Below are 18,455 nucleotides of genomic sequence, written 5' to 3' on the forward strand. Positions count from 1 at the left end.
GTAAAGTGTCTAGACCCCAAACAAAGGAGACAGAAGAAATTATTCCCATAGGCTTGGGTTTTCATTATCCATGTATTTGGCAAGACCTTACATTTTGTTTTAAAATCCAAAATGCGAGTTTGCCTTTAGTCCTTTGATTCTTAAAGGCTCCTGTCTGACAGCATGTGGCTAGCAATTCTCAGGCTCTCAAAATGCCTCCCATCCTCCAGATAAGTACCCTCATGAAATGAAAGGGCTTCTGCTTGCAGCGGCTTGCTGCCCCTTGCTGGCTGAGCAGTGGCCCCTCCTGGGAAAGTGGAGTTATTTCAGCCAGCTCTGGGGCCCATCTTCCTTTCCCTCCATAGATAGACGCTGCAGTGCTGTTCACTGAGCAATCTTTTCTCGGGTTCTGCCGTTTGTGTGGCACAGTGAGATTTGTACCTGGTGTTTGTTGGAAGGCTATCAAGATAACTGGTCACTAACGTTTAAGACTAAAGAACGATGCCAGTAAAGTTGAGGTATCTCTTAACAATTACACCCATCTTAACGGAGTTTGATTCTTAGAACAGTGCAAATTAAAGTAGAATAAAATGATTTTTAAGACAATTTAAAAACGCTTTTGCACATTTCCCTTCCCACATATGTATGAAAGGTGTACTCCGGATTTCACCTTTATTTAAATCGTGGCAGCTAGAGAACACAGAGCAAGCTGTAGATAGCAATGGATCAGTTAGCATTGACTCCAGGAAGTGAAAAAGGCAGGAGCCAAGTCACTATGAAAGCTGGATAGCTGGAGAATATTGATCGTTTGTGTGAGTCAGGCTTCTCCACCACAGCCCTCAGTCACAGTAAATGAGCCGACTTAGGTTGACTCTGGTGTAATGATAACAGCGTCTTTACCCGGAGAAGATCACTCAGTGGTGCGGGTGACTCTAGCCTTTGCCTTTTGTCCTTTACAGCAGCATTCTTTCTTGATTTAACTGCTCCTTAGCGTTCTCCACCAGAGGGAGGATACAGGAAAACTAGGATCCATGCGCCCTTCCCAGAGAGTCTAATTCGGGAAAACTGGCGCCAATGAACTAATGCTCTGGACTTCACCTCATTTCTATCTTCCCGGGGGCGGAGGAGGAAGGGCTACCGTAGAGATGTTACTGACAATGGTGAACCATGGCTCATCAGTTCCTTTGGAAATTAAGTTGTAATAAGAGATACTGTGCTTTAAAAGAGGCTATTTTAAAAGCAAAATTGGAGCTGGGAAATCTAACAAGCGTGTTATTAAGCACACGATGGCAGGCACATGCTCAAGGAGCAGACGTACGAAGTGCAATCTATTCATGCTTGAAGTTCACAGACCCCCTTCCTGGGTACCTCCAACTCCCTTCCACCCCAGACTTCACCTTCGCCCTCCGTGACAGAGGGAAGCTCCCCTAAAGTGAGAAAGAAAGAAACTCTGAACCCTTCTGGGAAAATAGCAACTGTCCCTCCCCACTCCCGGGGGCTCCAAATCTCTAGAACCTTCGTTGTGGGGCAGGTGCCACGGTTGCAAACTTTTCTCCACTTCCCTCCACTTTTCAAGGCTCGGATCAGCTCCGTGGCTGCTGGAGCCTGCCAAGGACTTGTGAGCGCCAGGGTCCCTTCCTGGCCTCACGGGACTGCTCGGATCGGTCCCGCGGCGGCGGCGGCAGAGTCAAAGCAGCTTCCAGCGACCCCTGTCGGGTGTTCCAGGCAGTCGCTGGGCTCGGCCGCCCCCAGCCAGGCTGGGCCGCCAGAAGAAAGGGGCTGAGCCGCGATCGCCCAGCTCAGGCTCCTCCCGGTGGCGTGTCTGCGCCTAGGGGTGGGGGTGTGGTGGGGAAGAGGGAGGGGGCGAGGCGAGGGGAGGGTGCGAAGGAGGCGCCAGCGTCCAACCTGCGGGCAATTGAAAAAGAGCCGGCTAGGACTTCCCCAAAACTTGTGGGAACTCCGAGCCGCGCGGACGGCAGGAACGGAGTGGCGGCCGCCAGGCGATGCGAGCGCAGACCGGACTGTGATCACCTTTCCTTCTTCGGGCTGTAAGGGAACGAGACCGAGGCCATCGGAGCGAGGCCACGCCGGAGCCGGCAGCGGCGGGACCCGGGACACTAGAGCAGCCCCGAGTCATCCCAGACGGAGCGGACGCTCCAGGTGACCGAGTCCACGCCGCTCCCCGCAGGCGACAGGCGTCGCCTCCACGCAGCTCGGCTGCTCGCTCTTCCCTCCGGGGACAAACTTTTCTCTGAGCCCTTGGACCAAACTTGTCGCGCGTCACCGTCGCCCAGCCGGTTCCGCGGAGAGCGCTCATCTTCGGCGAGATGTCTGAGCGCAAAGAAGGCAGAGGCAAGGGGAAGGGCAAGAAGAAGGACCGGGGATCCCGCGGGAAGCCCGCGCCCGGCGAGGGCGACCCAAGCCCAGGTGAGTGCCCGCAGTCCCGCTACTCCCGGGCGGACGCCTCCCCGGGTTCCGTGTGTCCCAGCGCGCGCTTCCTGCTCTTGACTCGGCCCCGGCGTGGTGGAACCCCGCGCTTCCCTGCGGGGGTCACCTCCACCTGGCACCCCGCGCCCTGCGCGCACCGCGAGCCCGGCCGTCCCGCCCGGACCCTCCCGGGTCCTCCGTGCGCCCTGCTCGCCGGCTTGGCCCTCGGTCCCCGCGTCGGTCGTGGAGCCCAGCCTCGGAGTGCGGCTCCGAGTGCGGGACCGCTGCCGGCTGCGCGTGCCCTGCGGGCCAAGGGCTTTGCGCGGGCCCCGCCTGCCCTCTAGCGAGAGAAGCGGGTACAGGCTCCGGGTCCGAGAGCCTGCGCCCCACCGCGTGGGCCCGGCTGCGCGGAGGGTGGTCGGGGGGAAAAAGGGCGGTGTGGGCGCCCGGGCGTCGGCGCGGTGGGCGGAGGGAAGCGGTGCACAGCCGTGGTGCGAGCCTGGCTTCGCCCTGATTGCGTGCTGCGATAGGGAAACCCAGAGCAGCTGAGAGGGATTCCTAAAGGTCAGCGAAGCACGCAGAACCCGGCCAGGTGCCAAGATTCAGGTCGGCTCTGAATAAATTCTACGAACTCTGCCTTTAGCGGTTCTAGCTTTCACGGTCACCCTGATACCCATGGCTAGTTTAGTTTCCCAAGAGATGTCAGAAAGTAACCGTTTACCCACATTTTGAACCCCAGTTGTTTACTGGTTATATATAGAAAGAAAAAAAAAAGGAGTTAAGGCTTTTTGTAAAGCGATCTTTTTAATCCACCATCAGAACACAACGTCAATGACCGTGTCACCCTAGATATCCCTAGGAAAGACTAATGCACTCACTGGCCGCTAAATAGATGCTTAAGGGGGTGAATCATGAGGGGGTCTTTACTTTCCCTCTGCAATCCCCTACGGTCGATCTGGGTGCCTTGTGTCACCTAGAGCATCCCCAACACACATATTAAGAAGTACTTCTGGGAAATGAACCACAACTTGTGCAGCCTGTGCCTGAAGAAGATAGCCGACGTATCTGCTCCGTGCAGGACGAAAACAAACCGCATTTTCTTAGTACACTCCTTGGAATCACTCAGCATTTCAGAACTTGGATTGTTGGCAGAGACCCTAAGCAAGGTTTAGAACAAAACAGAAAGCGAACAGAGGGTAATTGTTTAGCCACTGGCCGTTCTTGTGTCTGCATAAAGAGTACTGCTCATGAGATTCACCTTAGTTACCCCGAATAAGTCTTTCTGAAGGTAGACTGACGATTCCCTAATGTTTACTGTGTATTTTGGAGACTAAATATAACATTGTACTCAAAGTATGAAATGGGGAGCTGGATTAATGTCATCATAGTATGTTAAAGAGATCCAAACTTAACAAATACTGTAAAGGTATAAGGAACATTTGGTTTCCCTTGCTACCACTTGTGGCGTCTTATTTTCTTCAGAAGTTTGTGTGGGCCGCTTAGATCAGTGGTTCTCAACACGTGGGTCGCGACCCCTGGGTGGGGCGAGAGACCCTTTCCTTCATAGGGGTCGCCTATCAGAGATCCTGCATATGAGATATTTACATTACGATTCATAACAGTAGCAACATTACAGTTACAAAGTGGCAACTAAATAATTTTTTTGATTGGGGTCAGCCCAACATGGAGGAACTGTATTTAAGGGTCACAGCATTGGGAAGGTTGGGAACCTGTGCCTTAGATGGGCTCATGCATTAAGGTGGGATGGTGGTCTGATTAGCGTCCCGTTCAGTAGCAGGTTCACCTCCTGTCAAGGGTTCACCTGTACAACATAACACAGATGTTTTAGTGATTTAGCGGTGTGGGTTAGAATTTTTACTGCTGTCCGGTGCGGCCCTTACTCACCAGGTGGGCAACTGTCTCAGGACTTACCTAATGCTCTCTTTAAGAGAGAATGCTACAGCTTCCTTGATTGTTTGTATGGTCCCTCAGCTGTGACTCCCTCCAAACCAGAGACATTGGTTAAGTGATATCCTGCCTGCCCCACCCCCCCACGCCATTTTCCCCGAAAAAAACTGGGATGGGCTTGTCTGTGGGCTAGATTTTTTAGTATATTTGTTTCCTGTCACGGTATGATACTTTCTGGGATAGAGAAACGTTTTACCCACTCCAGAAGAATTTTTATCCCCTTTAGGATACTGCCAACAGATTAAACCAGATAAAGAGTATTCATTTGATTTGCAGAGGGTCACCTTGAAATTTGAATGATGCAGGAGCACGAAGCTTTAGATAGTCCTGCTTGGGAATCAGTAGTTCTGTGTTTGCCTTGCCACTTTTCCTTCTGGTGGTAAATACCAGTCTGGTTTTCCTTATTGAAGAAGATGAGCGGCCCATAGTCACGTGATGTGTGGGGAACTCCACACTCTTTCTGGATCTTTTTTTTTTTTTTTCTGGCCTGTGGGTCTGTGGCATCCTCAACAGCCTGCACACTTGCCACACAGCCACATTTAGGATTTATGAGGACAGCCATCTCTTGAGTTGTTCCCATGCTGGTGACCTTCAATACCAAGTGTCACCCTTTCCTTAAAACAACCACTGAAGCAGTGTGTGTGTGTGTGTGTGTGTGTGTGTGTGTGTGTGTGTGTGTCCGTCCGTCCTTGGTGATGCACATGGGCTGTTGGGGTCTCTCTGCAGATGTTCTCACATCAGCTTTACAGCAGCTGAGATGACAGAGGGGACTCAGCCCTGCTGTGCTCTTTGCCATATGCACAGGTGCCAACACGTCTGTGGTGGGAACTCTTCAGGAGAAAAGCACCCTTTAACCTGCTGTATGACAGGGCCGTTTGCTGTGTCACACGTATTTGGCAATGTTTCCTATCGTCGATGTAGGTAACAAATACCGAATTGCACACTATTGGGACTGCAGATGTCAACCCAATTATTTATTCCGGAATAATGGCTATTATTGGTCCCACACCCTTGAGGCCATTAATTCTTCTTCTTTGCACAAAATAAGCAACCTCAGTGAAACCCTGGGCTTTGTGTAGGAGATCCATGTATCGAGGGCCCCATAATGTCCCCAGCCTCCTGCAAGCTGGACCTCCCAGATCCTGCCTCCGATTGAGTCATTCAGCTTAGTATTTTCCTTTAGAAGCCTGAATTACAAAATCAGTTTTTCTTTTTATTCTGTCAGTTTATCAATGACTTCAGACCTTTCTTAAGATTGCTGATGTTTTTCTTATTCTGTACAGTATTAATTTTGTTACTGTTTTGCCCCTTAAATGACCTGGCACGAATCTGTTATCACACCTAGTACAGACCTGGAACTATTATGTGCTATTTCATGCCTGGTGGATAGGGTATTTGTGAGTGGAAAACTGTAGAAACGTATCCCAAATAGCTAGGCGCAGGCTGTACGTGCCTCAAATGATATCACCCACCTGCTTCCTTAACTAAATGGCTCCAAAGGCTGAAGTGCCTGTAAACATTCTTGGAAATAAAGTACCCTGTCACTAACAGGGCAGTCTGTGTTTACAGAACAAGGAGGAATGTCCAGTGATCTGTTTCAACCTGGTTACTTGTAACTGCTTACATTATGTAATTATTAAAAACATTAAAGATTATTTACAGAACAAAATAGAACTTGTTATAAGGAACTAAAATAGCAGGGAGCGTGAGGGAAGCTTGAATACTGTTTTCATATATACAAAGTGATGAAATGGTACTAATGAAGATAATACTCATTCTATTAGTATTAGAAGAAGGTGCTAAGGAGAATATATATGTATATATTCACATTTATGTGGGTATATGTAATATCAGAAAGTATTGGACCATAGTGTGAACAGTAAATATATTTCCAATGTACCCCTCAATCTTTTTCTATTCAGAGTAATGGAAATTGCTGTTAATTAGAGATAGTGTTCCAGGCAGTGTAATGCATGCATTGTATATTATATCATTTTAAGAGCAGAAAATACAAAAGTGTCTGAGTGTTAGGCAGCATGCCCTAGCCCTTAGTTCTCTAGACAGATTGCCTGGATTTAAACCCTAGCCTCACCAAATACCCTTTAGCTGTAAATTCATGGGAAAGTAACTTAATCTTTCTGTGCCTAAGTTTCCTTTTTCTGTAAAGTGGAGATAATTCCTGACTCTCTGGAGTGTGAACAAGATAACCCAGGAAAGCTTGCTGACTATTGGCCAACAGGGACTCTGTACCCAGCACATGCAGGCTTTCTTTATCAGATTGCTCAAGGAAGGAATTGTCTGCAAGGATATGTGACATAATTTTCAGAATTTACCTTTTATGGGAAGGAAAACCCAGTGCTGACCTTACATTAGAGTGTGTATAAATATTAATATGGACTACCTGTAAAGATAGAGAAAAGTGAGAACATCAAGTTTCATAACGGCATATATGTATTATGAAAACATTGCTGAGCTCAATCTAAATATTGAAAGTAAGTGAGGTGCAACAGGATTTTATCTGGCAGGAAAATGTTGAGGTTTCAAGCTGCAAGATATTGAAACCCGATTCCTTTTCTGGCAACATTTTAAGAGTTGCTGTTTAAACCTCCTTTTGTAGTGCAGAATATGTAGTCTTCTCTCTTGGGACTTGTGTAAATTACAGCCACTGAAAAACAAAGTATGTATCAACATGTCCTTTCCTATCTTTTTTATCAGGGTTAACAATATATTGCCAGCAAAGATCATAGGCCCTGCTGCAGGTATTTTGAAATAGAAGCAAAACAAGGAATACAATAAATCTGTATTTCTTGATATGTTCATTTCTTTTCCTCCCTCACTATATGTCACATTTAAGGTTCCGAGGAATATAATGGATTCTTACCAGATCAGAGTGCTAGTACTTTTACCAAAGTAAAAATTTGAATTGAACACTACTGATTGTTTATTGGGTTCTGTCAAGAGAGAAGAAATCACACCAAGGACCAGTATTTTTGGGGGAGTTATCGAATTTGCTCCAAGAAGAACTAACCACACTTTTCTTGGTTAGTTAACCCTGAAACTCTTCCCCTTGGCAAATAGAAGAAATAAAACTAAGCATTAAGTCGTATTGGTTTACTTTATTTTAATGGAGGGAAAATATACCTATTAATTAGCAGACGTTCAGCAAATGAAAGGAACAAGTGGAATTTCTGTTCATCCTGATTCTGTTTGTATCTGCATGAGTTTTGGTTGATTGAAAGGAAAGAACAAAAAGCAGGCTACCAAAATACCAATAGATGTCAGTGTTTGTTGCTTTAGAAGAAGTGAGGTGTTAGAAAAAAAATACACAGCTTAATTCATCCTGTTTATTGAACACGAAGCTAGCTACTTGTAAAAGCTTGATTTCGATCATTCTGTCTAACCTAGTTTACAAAGCTACATTTTGCTAGTGAAGAATCATGTTTAGATCTCTTCTTCTAAATATTAAAAATACCTTACAAGCACAGAGCCCTCAGTTTGCTCCCCCGAGTTCACATTAAAAAGAGCCTGGTGGTGTCTGCATGTAAATTCATCACTGGGGAGGTGGAGACAGGCAAATCCAGGGGCTTGCTGCAGCCTAGCCTACTTGGAAAGTCCCAGGCTAGTGTGAGACTCGCAAAGTACTGTATGGCCCATGAGGTCTGTCTTCTGTCCTCCACATGTATGCCCACTCATGTGCATGTATTCTTGTACACACAGGAATGTGAACAAACACACAATGCCTCTGCAGTAAGTTCCCCCCAAGACTTCAGAATGTAGGCAGAAAGCTTGCTAATCAATGCTTTTGGAAAGTGAAGTAGCAAAATTACTTGAGAGTGTTGCGTCACATCGATTAAGATATGCCCGTTTTTCGTGTCCCCTTGATAGCAAGTAGTCAAGTTTATTTTTGAGTCAGCCTCAAGGGAGACAGGTCAGATACTCGCCATTTTCTTCTTTCTTTCTCTTGCAAGTGACACCTTCCTCTGGCCTCCAGAGGGTGCTCTGAGAGCATCGCACTGCTATTCCCCAAAGACTACTTCTGCCTTTTCCTTTTTAGTTTTTCCAGTATTCTGACCAATATAGTAAATGAACAATGTCTTGATTTGATCAAGGCTAGCTGATTTGAATAGATTTTTTTTCTTAGCTAAACAGTAGCTTCAGTTCATTAAGAATTCTGAGTCAGAATATTATCAGATATCATAGTGGTGGTCCTTGCCAGGCTAAATCATTTGGCCAGATTAATTCTCACTGGCAGCTTTCTCCAGAGAGCCAGACATCTACAAGGTCTTTCTAGGCATGTCTTGTCCAGTTAGGTTCAAGTAGTACTCGTGAGGAAGTTTAGTTGTATTTGGAAGTTTCTCCCTGGCCTTGGCCACTTCCGAGAAAGCACCATAACTGGACAAAAGGTGTTTGCCAACAGGTTTGTTTTTGTGTCATTAGCTCAGGTCCTATTGAAGAACTCTACTCTGATACGCACATTTCTGAAAACAAGTTAGAGTAGTTCTTGAGAACCATGGGCTAAGGTCGTAGTAGCGCAGACCCATAACTCCTGTTACTTAATGGTTCACCTGTTATGATGTTTAAAGTTTTATTTTTGATGTTATGTGTGTCTATGAGTATGTGCACTTGGATGTAGGTACCTGTGGAGGCCAAAAGAGGGCGTCAGATCCCTTGGAGCAGGAGGTATGGGTGTTTGTGAGCTGTCCAGTGTGGGTGCTCAGGACTAAACTCCGCAAACTGCCTTAAACTTTAAGTCACCTCTTCAGCTTGTTCATTCATGATCTGTTCCACCCTGTAATGGCCATACCTGTCTTGATTCCCACATTGTATCATTTCCTCGTATAAAGTGTAATATAGTTGACATTGCTTCTTGATGAAGACAGGTATTTCTGATAGGAACAGCCTTTGCTCTGCCCCAGTGTCCCAACGCTTTCCTCTCTGAGCTTCAGTAGGAAGGCAGCTGCCTGTTCTGGGCAACTGCTGAGGTTTAGTTTAATGATGTTGGTCAGGGAATATTAGTAGGCTGAACCATATGAAATTGTTGGTTTTATAGGTTGTGCGTGACTGGCTACCCTAGATGTCATAGAGTTCCATATCAGAGACTTTTTTTTATTAGTAATTTGACTTTATGCTTTAAATATTATTTTAAATAATGTAGTGATGCTGATCACTTTGAAAGTATCTTAGAAATTTTAGTGATGAAACGGATTAAAGTCATATATGAAAGCTGCGCTGGGGAATAATTGAAGAAGCAGCATTTTCTGTAGTCGGTAGACGAGGCTCCTCAGATATCTGCAAAGGATGAAGGCAGTGTAAAGCCAGAGGGCTGGGCAACTAACAGCTTTTACATGGAGAAAAAAAAAAGTGGCAATTTTGACTGTGAAGCCTCAGTCTCGTTTGGCTTAACATACCATTTTTTCATGCTCTGTCTTAGTCACCAGGTGTCTGCAGAGAAGTACTACAGCTGTGAACAGGGAACATTGATGACTGGTAAATAAATCCAGGTTTTATTTTAGTGAATAATATGAAACTAGAAAAGCCCCTCTACCCCAACACTGCCTTCAGAAATATTTGGTGAGACAGGTCTTTCTTTGTAGAGCTGTCTGGCCTGGACTTGCTGCATATAGACCAGGCTAGCCCCCAAACTCACAGGGATGACCTCTCTTTTTCCAGTGCTGGAAATAAGGGTGTGCCTGGGCCAATTCACTTTTACACTTACATCAGCTTGGGTTTTCTCCTGCTATCAAGTGAAGATATGTTTCCTGATGTTTATAGATACTTATACATTCTTTTAAATACATTTATTCAATTTTATGTGTATGTATGCAGGAAGTTTTTGAGGTTAGAAGAGATATCAGATCCCTTGGAACTGGAGTTACAGATGGTTGTGAGCTGCCATGTGGGTACTGGGAACTGAACTTGGGTCCTCTGTAAAAACAAAAACTGTGTTCTTAATCACTGAGCCATCTCTCTAGCCCCATATATACTTATATTTCTATAAGATGGCTATATTTATAAATTCAAAATTCAGGTAAAGCCAGCTTTTAAAATATGCTTTTCTGATTGTAAGTTGTCATACACAAAATGTCCCAATTTTAGAGACCAAAGTTTTATTTTTAAAGTAGAGCATAGTATTTTTATTCCATAGCAAATCTAAAGCCAGCCATTATATGGAATATCTATATTCCAATTTTGAGAGCTTGGGCTGTAGCTCAGTTGTAGAGTATTCGCCTAAATTCCAATTTTGGTTATTCTTCTTAAATAAAAATGCATTTTATAAAATATGTAGGGAACTGTTTTAGATACTAACTTTCTTATATGAAAGATCTCAAAAATTGAAAGTTGAAATTCCAAGACATTTAATAGCTTTTGAAACTTCTATTTCAATTTGATTTAATATAAAACTTTAATATTGGCGATTCTTAGGAAAATTTTCTTATTTTTAAAACGGATCTTTATATGTGTACGTATGAGTATATGTGCCACACCCACACATACCTGATGCCTGATGAGGACAGAGATGGTATTGGATCTCCTGGAACTAGAGTTACAGGTAGTTGTAAGTCACCTGATGTGGTTGCTGGAAACTAGACGTGGGTCCTCTATAGGAGCAACATATGCTCTTGACCACTGAGCCATTTCTCCAGCCTAAGTCTTTTAAGAAGTCTCCCCAAGGAAAAATGTCACATGCTGGTTTCAGGAAGCCACTTAAAAATGTGCCCAGTCCCAAACTTTGTACATCTCATTGACCTTTTATAGGTTAGAATCAACTGTCTGGAGCTTCAAGCATTGCTTTTTACACTTTCACTGTCAATTACATTTTTATTCAGTTATCCTGCACACACACACACACACACACACACACACACACACACACACACACAGCCCCCCACCCCCCACAAAAAAGGAAAGAAAGAAAACTGTCAGAGTTGAAAAAATACCTGTTTATCATTTTCTCATGAGTTAATTAGAATGAAGAGGTTTTATTTAAAAAAGAAGTCTCCCAATTTTATACTTAAAATGTTTGTTTCATTTAATAAACTGTTTCATATCATTCATTTCAGAATTTCCCCTTGACTATAGAAATAGGAAAGTGCAGTTAATTTGTAAAGTCATGAAAAAAGGCATCCAGAGCCAAAGAATAGGAGGTGTCAGATAAAAGGTATTTAATAGAAAACTATCATTCACAGCAAGAGTGCTCTTTTATAGCAACACTTCTCAACCTGTGGGCCGCGACGACCGGAAAACACGTATTTCCAATTGTTTTAGGACCAGAGACACTACTCAATAGCAAAATTACAGATACGAAGGAGCAACAAAAATAAATCTATGGTTAGGGGTCTCCACAACCTGAGGAACTGTGTATTAAAGAGTCACAGCATTAGGAAGGTTGAGAACCATTGTTTTACAGAAGCCAGGGCATATGCTCTTAGGAAATGTTGCACTAAATTCTTTCTCTTTTCAAGTTTGTCTGTACTTGGAAAGTTTTCTATCTGTCAGTGAGTGTGTTCTTTCCTCCCTGCCCCCCACCCCCAGGTTCCTTGAGCTTTATTTTTAGTCATACCTGAGGACAATGAGGTGTTAGTCCCTTTCATTTATAGTAATTGCCATAATATAGGCTTCAAACTAAGAGAAGTTATTTTGGATAACCATATATTTGAGAACCCACAGTGTGGTTATTTGTATTAAATTTAACAGTCTGTTATAATATTTTTATTGCTCTTTCCTTTTTTCCTCTATTCTCTCCCCACTTCCAACTTGGAGGATTTACTTTCTCCATGAGTTAATCCTACATTAAGGATTATGGGTAATAAGTAAAAGGATTGTATGTCTTTATTTTTTGTATCCTTGCATTCTGTTTTCTGGATACCAGCCATCTGTAAGCTCAATTGAGGTCAATTGTGGGCTAAAACATGAACCTCCAGTCAGCAGTTCATATGGAATCGAGGACAGGACATTTTAAATCATTCAATGACTGTTAAAAGCTTGAATGATGTTTATCTTAAGGAGCATAGTTTTATATCTCTCCAAACCCATTAGAGTGAAGGAAGTGTGGGAGATATTATTTTGCATTTATTTATTTGTGTGTGTGTGTGTGTGTGTGTGTGTGTGTGTGTGTGTGTGTGTGTTAGGAGTTGTGAATGAACACTTGCCACCATGTGTGGAGTGGGCAGGGAACAGCTTGTGGAAACCGGTTCTCTCTCCATCATGTGAGCTCTAGTCATCCATCTCAGACCGCCAGGCATGGCAGCCAGCACCTTTACCCTGCCAGCCATCTTGCAGGTCCCTACCCTTTGAATTCACATCCTCGTGTTCTATGAGGTGTTGGCTAGAACAAAGTCTCCCTAAAAAAGGTACTCTTTGGTTCACATGCTGGTGTCATCACCCCCAGTTGACAGCTGATCTAATCCTCTCCACCTAAGGATTCTGACTCTTGCGTCAGTCCAGAGCTAAGCAGATCTTTGTTCTTCCAAATTTGTCTGTCCTTATCACCTTAAAGTAAAGCTCTCTCACCTGAATGTGTCCACTAAAATCTGAGGCTGTCTAAATAAAACGGTCTTAGAGTGTTCCTCTGTGTGTGTGTGTGTGTGTGTGTGTGTGTGTGTGTGTGTGTGTGTGTGAACATGTGTGCACACACACACATAGTGCTGAAAATCAAACTCAGGATCTTGAGCATGCTACCTAGGAAGCTTTCTACTGTTGAGTCATGAGTTACATCCTATCACCAAGGATTCTTGTCTTTGAGTCCAACCCAGCAGCATGGGCCTGTCGTCCCAGTTACAGAGAAGGCTGAGGCAGGAGGATCACATTATAAAGGTCTTCCTGGTATACAGAGTGAGTTCAAGGTCTACTTAGTGGGCTCTTTTCTGAAAGTTAAAAGTAAAGAGAGGGCTGGAGATACAGTGTAATGGTGGAAAACTTGAGTTATGAGCACAAAGCCCTGGGTTCCTCAGTAACCCCCCTCCAAATTTGTTATCTTTGTGTGCAGTGCATTTCAGAACACACCATGAAGATGTGACTTTGAACATAACTGGTCAGATACTTCTATGACACATCGGTGGTCATCTGACTTGGAGACTGAATTTAGTTTTAGGAAAGAGAAATACCTGTTTTAATCCTGACTGTGGCAGGGATTTCATTGAAGGTTAAAAAGAGAACAGTGATTAACAGACAAGGTCCCAGTTCTATCTCTCATTTCTTGGTGTGAGGTTAGGTATAACCCTTCCCTACCCTGACTCCATCAATGATCACGGTCTGTAAGCCTCCATCTCCATACTTATACACGTGGACAGTAATCTACGAGATGTGTGTGGCAATCCTGGGGTTAAAGTTTTATATTGTGCTTGATGCAGAGCAAAACTAAAATGTCAGCTTTATTTAAAAATACTAGCTTTGTTAATAAAACATACTAAGTATTTTTTAATCTCTTTTCCTCTAATGTTAGCTCTTACTTCATGTGGTTACCAGTGTCTGCCCATGTTTAAGCCCACAGGAGACTTTATCAACATTGTATGTCTTTTTACTGGGTCTTATGCATAGAGGTTCTTGTACTAGCACCACTTAGGAAATATATTTCTGGCATAATTCCTGAAACTTGGAAGATTGGTGAGGGTTCTATATAAATCTGTGATACCTTTGCATGAAAGAGAGCTGGACATTCTGATTTTGAGATGCAGGTTGAACTTTAGCATGTATAGAGAAACTCCTTTTCAAGGGGTACAGTAACCCGTGGTGGTGGTTGTATGAATGATTTGGTGTTGTAATGCATGCTCCTGCATTTTATTATTTAAACATTTATGAGCTTCATATGTGAGCACTGTTTCTACATCACTCCTGCTCTTCCCCTCTCCCTTGTCCCACCTCTCCCTTCCCAATTCTTCACCACTTCTTTAATTATTATGGTTATGTGTATATATACATATATGGATATATGAGCACATGTATATACCCCCTCCTAGTCCATTTAGTGCTGCTCCTATGGACACATGTCCAGGGCTGACGACTTAAGATTGTGTAAACTATACGGGACTTCGTTTCTGGAGGAAACTGATCCTCTTTCCAGCAGCCATTGACCCTGCCCCCTAAAGCTTGCCATCTTGTTCATGTGTTTTAAATTCACTTACCCATATTCTCAATCTTTCAAAACGTTCGCCCATTACTTCCTTATATATAATCCTTCCATTTGTAACTTCCCATGGTTTGAAGTCAAGGATAGTGTTTAGATAACTGCCGCGCATACTGTGCCTAGGACTGTACTTCACATATGAGTTTGTAAAAGAAATGACTGAAACTAACATATGATTATATATGCATTTATGTATGTATTATATATGTTAAATGTACATATGGATGAATGTGTGTACCACTATAGACTATTTCCAGAAACAAAAGGATGAATGATTATATTCTGTGAATTGATTTGATAGGTATTTTATTGTGTTATGAGACATAGCATGTCCATTGTGTTAAGTGGGTTTTCATTAGTGTAATAAGTAGATCCTAATTTTGTGCATATGTATCAGAAACCAGTTCTATATTCTTCTAGCATATTCGGTATTCTCTGTTAAGAGGGAAACAGAAATATATTGATACTAAGCATAGCATTTCATTGTCAAAATTTTTGATGCATTTCTCTCAAATTTTATTTTCAATTTTATTTTTGAGGTTGTGTTTTAATTGCAACATTTCTCCTTACCCTCTCCTCCCTCCGGACCCTCCTGTATACTGCTCCCCACTCTCCGTCAAATACGTGGCCTCCTTTTTTCATCAGTTGTTACTGTATGCACATATTTTTAATAACTAAGAAAAGGAGGTACTGCACCGAGGCCCATGAGATGGTAGATTTTTATAAACAGCTATAATGTCAGCAATACTGAAAATTATTACCATCTATTTCTGGGAAAAAATATTGGAGGCCTATACATTGTCCTTGGAAGGATTAGATCGAATACAGACAATAGATTGTGATTATGACTTGTAGTGAGGTCACCTGGCCCTGGACATGGACCTTTCCCTGGGGGAACTGCTTATGCATTATCCACTTTGGGAAAGAATTATACTTATAGGAATTATGGAAATGAGCTTGTGGATTTGTCAGGAGAAAACCAATTATTTGAATGCTGAGTTGAATGGAAAATGAAATACATGCTTTTCCATATATTAAATTCAATAGAAATGGGAGACTTATGTCTTGAGGGTTTGAGTTTTTTTTTTTTTAAGCATGTTGATTACATTGTGTGTTCCCACTTGTCCTCAATCTGACAGCAAGAGAAGTATCTGTAGAAATAGTTATGTACTATATTTTAATATTTGGGGGAGAAATCGTGCATTTTAAGTGTTGTCTACATTATATTTACTGTCCATCAAAAGAGACTATGATCCACTTCCAGCAGGCAGGAGAAACAGGGGCCAGTCCTTCTCGGGGAATGAGGAGAAGCTAACGGAGGGAGAGATAGAGTGCCCGATTCATGGTTTCCAGATCTGATGGATGTATGACCTTCTGTAGGAGAAGGGCCTCTAACTTGGACAGTGCACAAGCAAAAGTGTGTGATTTCCCACAGTGCTCTGCCACTTACAGAATAAATATGGAGCCTTAGATTGTTACCAGTTTCCTTCTCATGGAAGCCTTGCTTCATTTTGAGAGTGCAACCACATTCTGTAAAAGGAAACGTGTTTTCAATGTTGACTCCGTTCTTCCACATGGACAGTGAGACAAAGAAGAGAAAACCACTAGTTTCAGGATACAATTTAGTAGTCTGGGGATGACACTCTACAAAGACAAAATGCCATTGGTCCTGGTCTCACAGAACACATGCTGTTTGGGAAAACTTCAAGGGGCCTGTGCTTCTGACATGACAGGACCCAGCAAAAGAGAGGTACCTGAATACTCTTTATATCAGGTTAGAGATGAGGTATTTCAAAATTACCACCAACTTTAAACACGAACGCCACATTGACGTTCATGTTTGCGCAGTTCCACAGTTGGCTGCTTTAGCGTGATCAAGATACAGATGTATCAAGCATACAGTTGTCTCACAATTCTCCCAAGACAGGAAAAAAAAAATTGGAAAGATGCCCAGTATTTTGCTAGTGTTTTTAATATGTTATCTAAGTATAAAAAAAAATCCCACAGAGATCTTCTAAGAATCTGATATTTGATTATGCATGGAGCAGTTCTTTGTTGAACATTTTTCCTGGTAAGTTAAGCAAAGAATGGACATCCTTTTCATTATTCTATATCAGGGCACATTTGTCACTCAGAACTTCCTTCTTGTCACTGATGGCTTTATGGAAATGATAAATACTTCAACTTTACTCTGAGAAATGAGAAATGAGGAATAATTACATGTTGATTATGTGATTTAGGTTCTACATGTCAAATTTATACATCCTCGAACATGTGGTTACATGCTTTTTGTGGCTGTAAGCTTCCTTTGCATTTACTGTCAAAAGCAATTAGTAGGGCTGAAAGCGTAGCTCAGTGATGGAATGCACAGTTCCCTGGATTTGCTCCTGGTACCATGAAACAAAAGTATTAATAAATACAATTAACAATTATAATTGACTAGAGCTTTCTAAGGTGATAGATTTACTTTTCTATATGATTGCTTTTTTATAACTACTCACTGAAATGATATGACAGAATTTGTATAAAATGCTGAACTATTAAGCTAAACATTAAGACATGTAAATAACCCATTATTCCCATTTAGAAGAATTTTTGAGTGGTTATAGGTGCATATTTTCATATCTTATATCTCCACACTTTTTAGTGGAGATTGTTATTTCCCCAGAGCTAAGTCTTCCTTATAGAGTAGGATGTCACCAAAGGGTAGTATGGAGCTGGGGACATACTCTGGAGTGTAGAAGTATTAGTGGCCCATTAGGAACTGTTAGTTGTGGCAGCAGTTTGGCTATTATGACACTCTCAGGCAACTGGAAAATGTCAGTGCAGGTCACCAGACCTTGAACTGACCAGTCATTATTTTTGTGGTTTAAATTTGCATAATTTGTTTTAAAACTCTCAGTATTTAACCAGTGCTTAATTATTCTGCCCAGTGAATGGAATTTCAATTTTTTTTCATCTGAAAGTCTTACTTATCCTAAAATATTTTTGTTCCCTTTTGTTTTAAGCATTTAGAGGCAGTTAAGAGGTAGACAGATGCAGTATAATAGCTAATAGTCATAGATTGCTTTGACCATTGTCTGCACGTTTGCTATGTTATCAGTTTGACATATAAATATATAACAGACATATAAATACATTACAGTTAAGTAACGAAGTAATCAATGTTAAAAATTGCCAGGTAGAGTTAAGGCCAGGTGTCAACTTGACACACCTGGGAAGAGGAAGCCTCAGTTGAAGAATTGCCTCCATTGGATTGGCCTGTGTGCCTGTGTATAAGACATTTTCTTAATTGCTAATTAATGTAGGAGGGCCAGGTCCATCCTGGGCAGGTGGGTCTGGACTGTATAAGAAAGTAGACTGAACAAGTCATGGGGGGCAAGCCTTTAAACGGTGTTCCTCCATGGGCTTTGCTTCAGTTCCCGACTCTAGGTTCCTGTCTTAGTGTTCCCTGATGATGGGCTATAACCGGTAAGGCAAATAAGCCCTTTCCTGCCCACATGACTTTGGCTCATGGTTTTCTTCACAGCAATAGAAAAGCAAACTACAACAGTGCTTAAACATGAAGGTCATATGCCATTAGTCGTGGGAAAACTCAGTGTTAGAGCTCAACAGGTAACCGTGGTCACCAGCTTGAATTATTATTATTATTAGATTGAATTATTATTATTATTATTATTATTATTATTATTATTACTATTGATAAAGGAAACATTTGGGTCCAATCTGAACGTGAATCCCAGAAATAGAACACAGATCTTTGGATTTTATATAGAGATTTTAATTATTACATTATTATAGTTTTAAATCTAAGAAATTGATTCTGGATGTGAATTCAGCTTCTCTTTCTAGTGGTTTGGGCATATTAGGCTTCTAGGTAAGAGACATGGATTTATTTCTGTCCCATTAAGTAACATCTTGGGAAACAGACATGTTTGATAGGATTTTACTTCAATAC

The 18,455-nt window shown here is 42.4% G+C and overlaps 1 protein-coding gene across 8 annotated transcripts in view; it reads left to right on the forward strand.

The window, feature by feature from the left end:
* Positions 1-2,163: 2,163 nt before the first annotated feature.
* Nrg1 (neuregulin 1) overlaps positions 2,164-18,455 on the forward strand; it is a 200,576-nt gene continuing 184,284 nt past the window's right edge. For 6 of the 8 annotated variants that reach the window (XM_015992783.3, XM_015992775.3, XM_076553546.1 and 3 more), the window contains exon 1: positions 2,236-2,406. In XM_015992783.3, coding sequence (XP_015848269.1) covers positions 2,307-2,406 — 100 coding nt within the window. In that variant the 5' untranslated portion in view covers positions 2,236-2,306. Of the gene's footprint in view, positions 2,407-18,455 lie in introns of all 8 variants that reach the window. The other 2 variants (XM_042262915.2, XM_015992777.3) reach the window with 1 other exon arrangement.

The sequence above is a fragment of the Peromyscus maniculatus genome, chromosome 17, assembly GCF_049852395.1.
Source record: "Peromyscus maniculatus bairdii isolate BWxNUB_F1_BW_parent chromosome 17, HU_Pman_BW_mat_3.1, whole genome shotgun sequence".
NCBI lineage: Eukaryota > Metazoa > Chordata > Mammalia > Rodentia > Cricetidae > Peromyscus > Peromyscus maniculatus.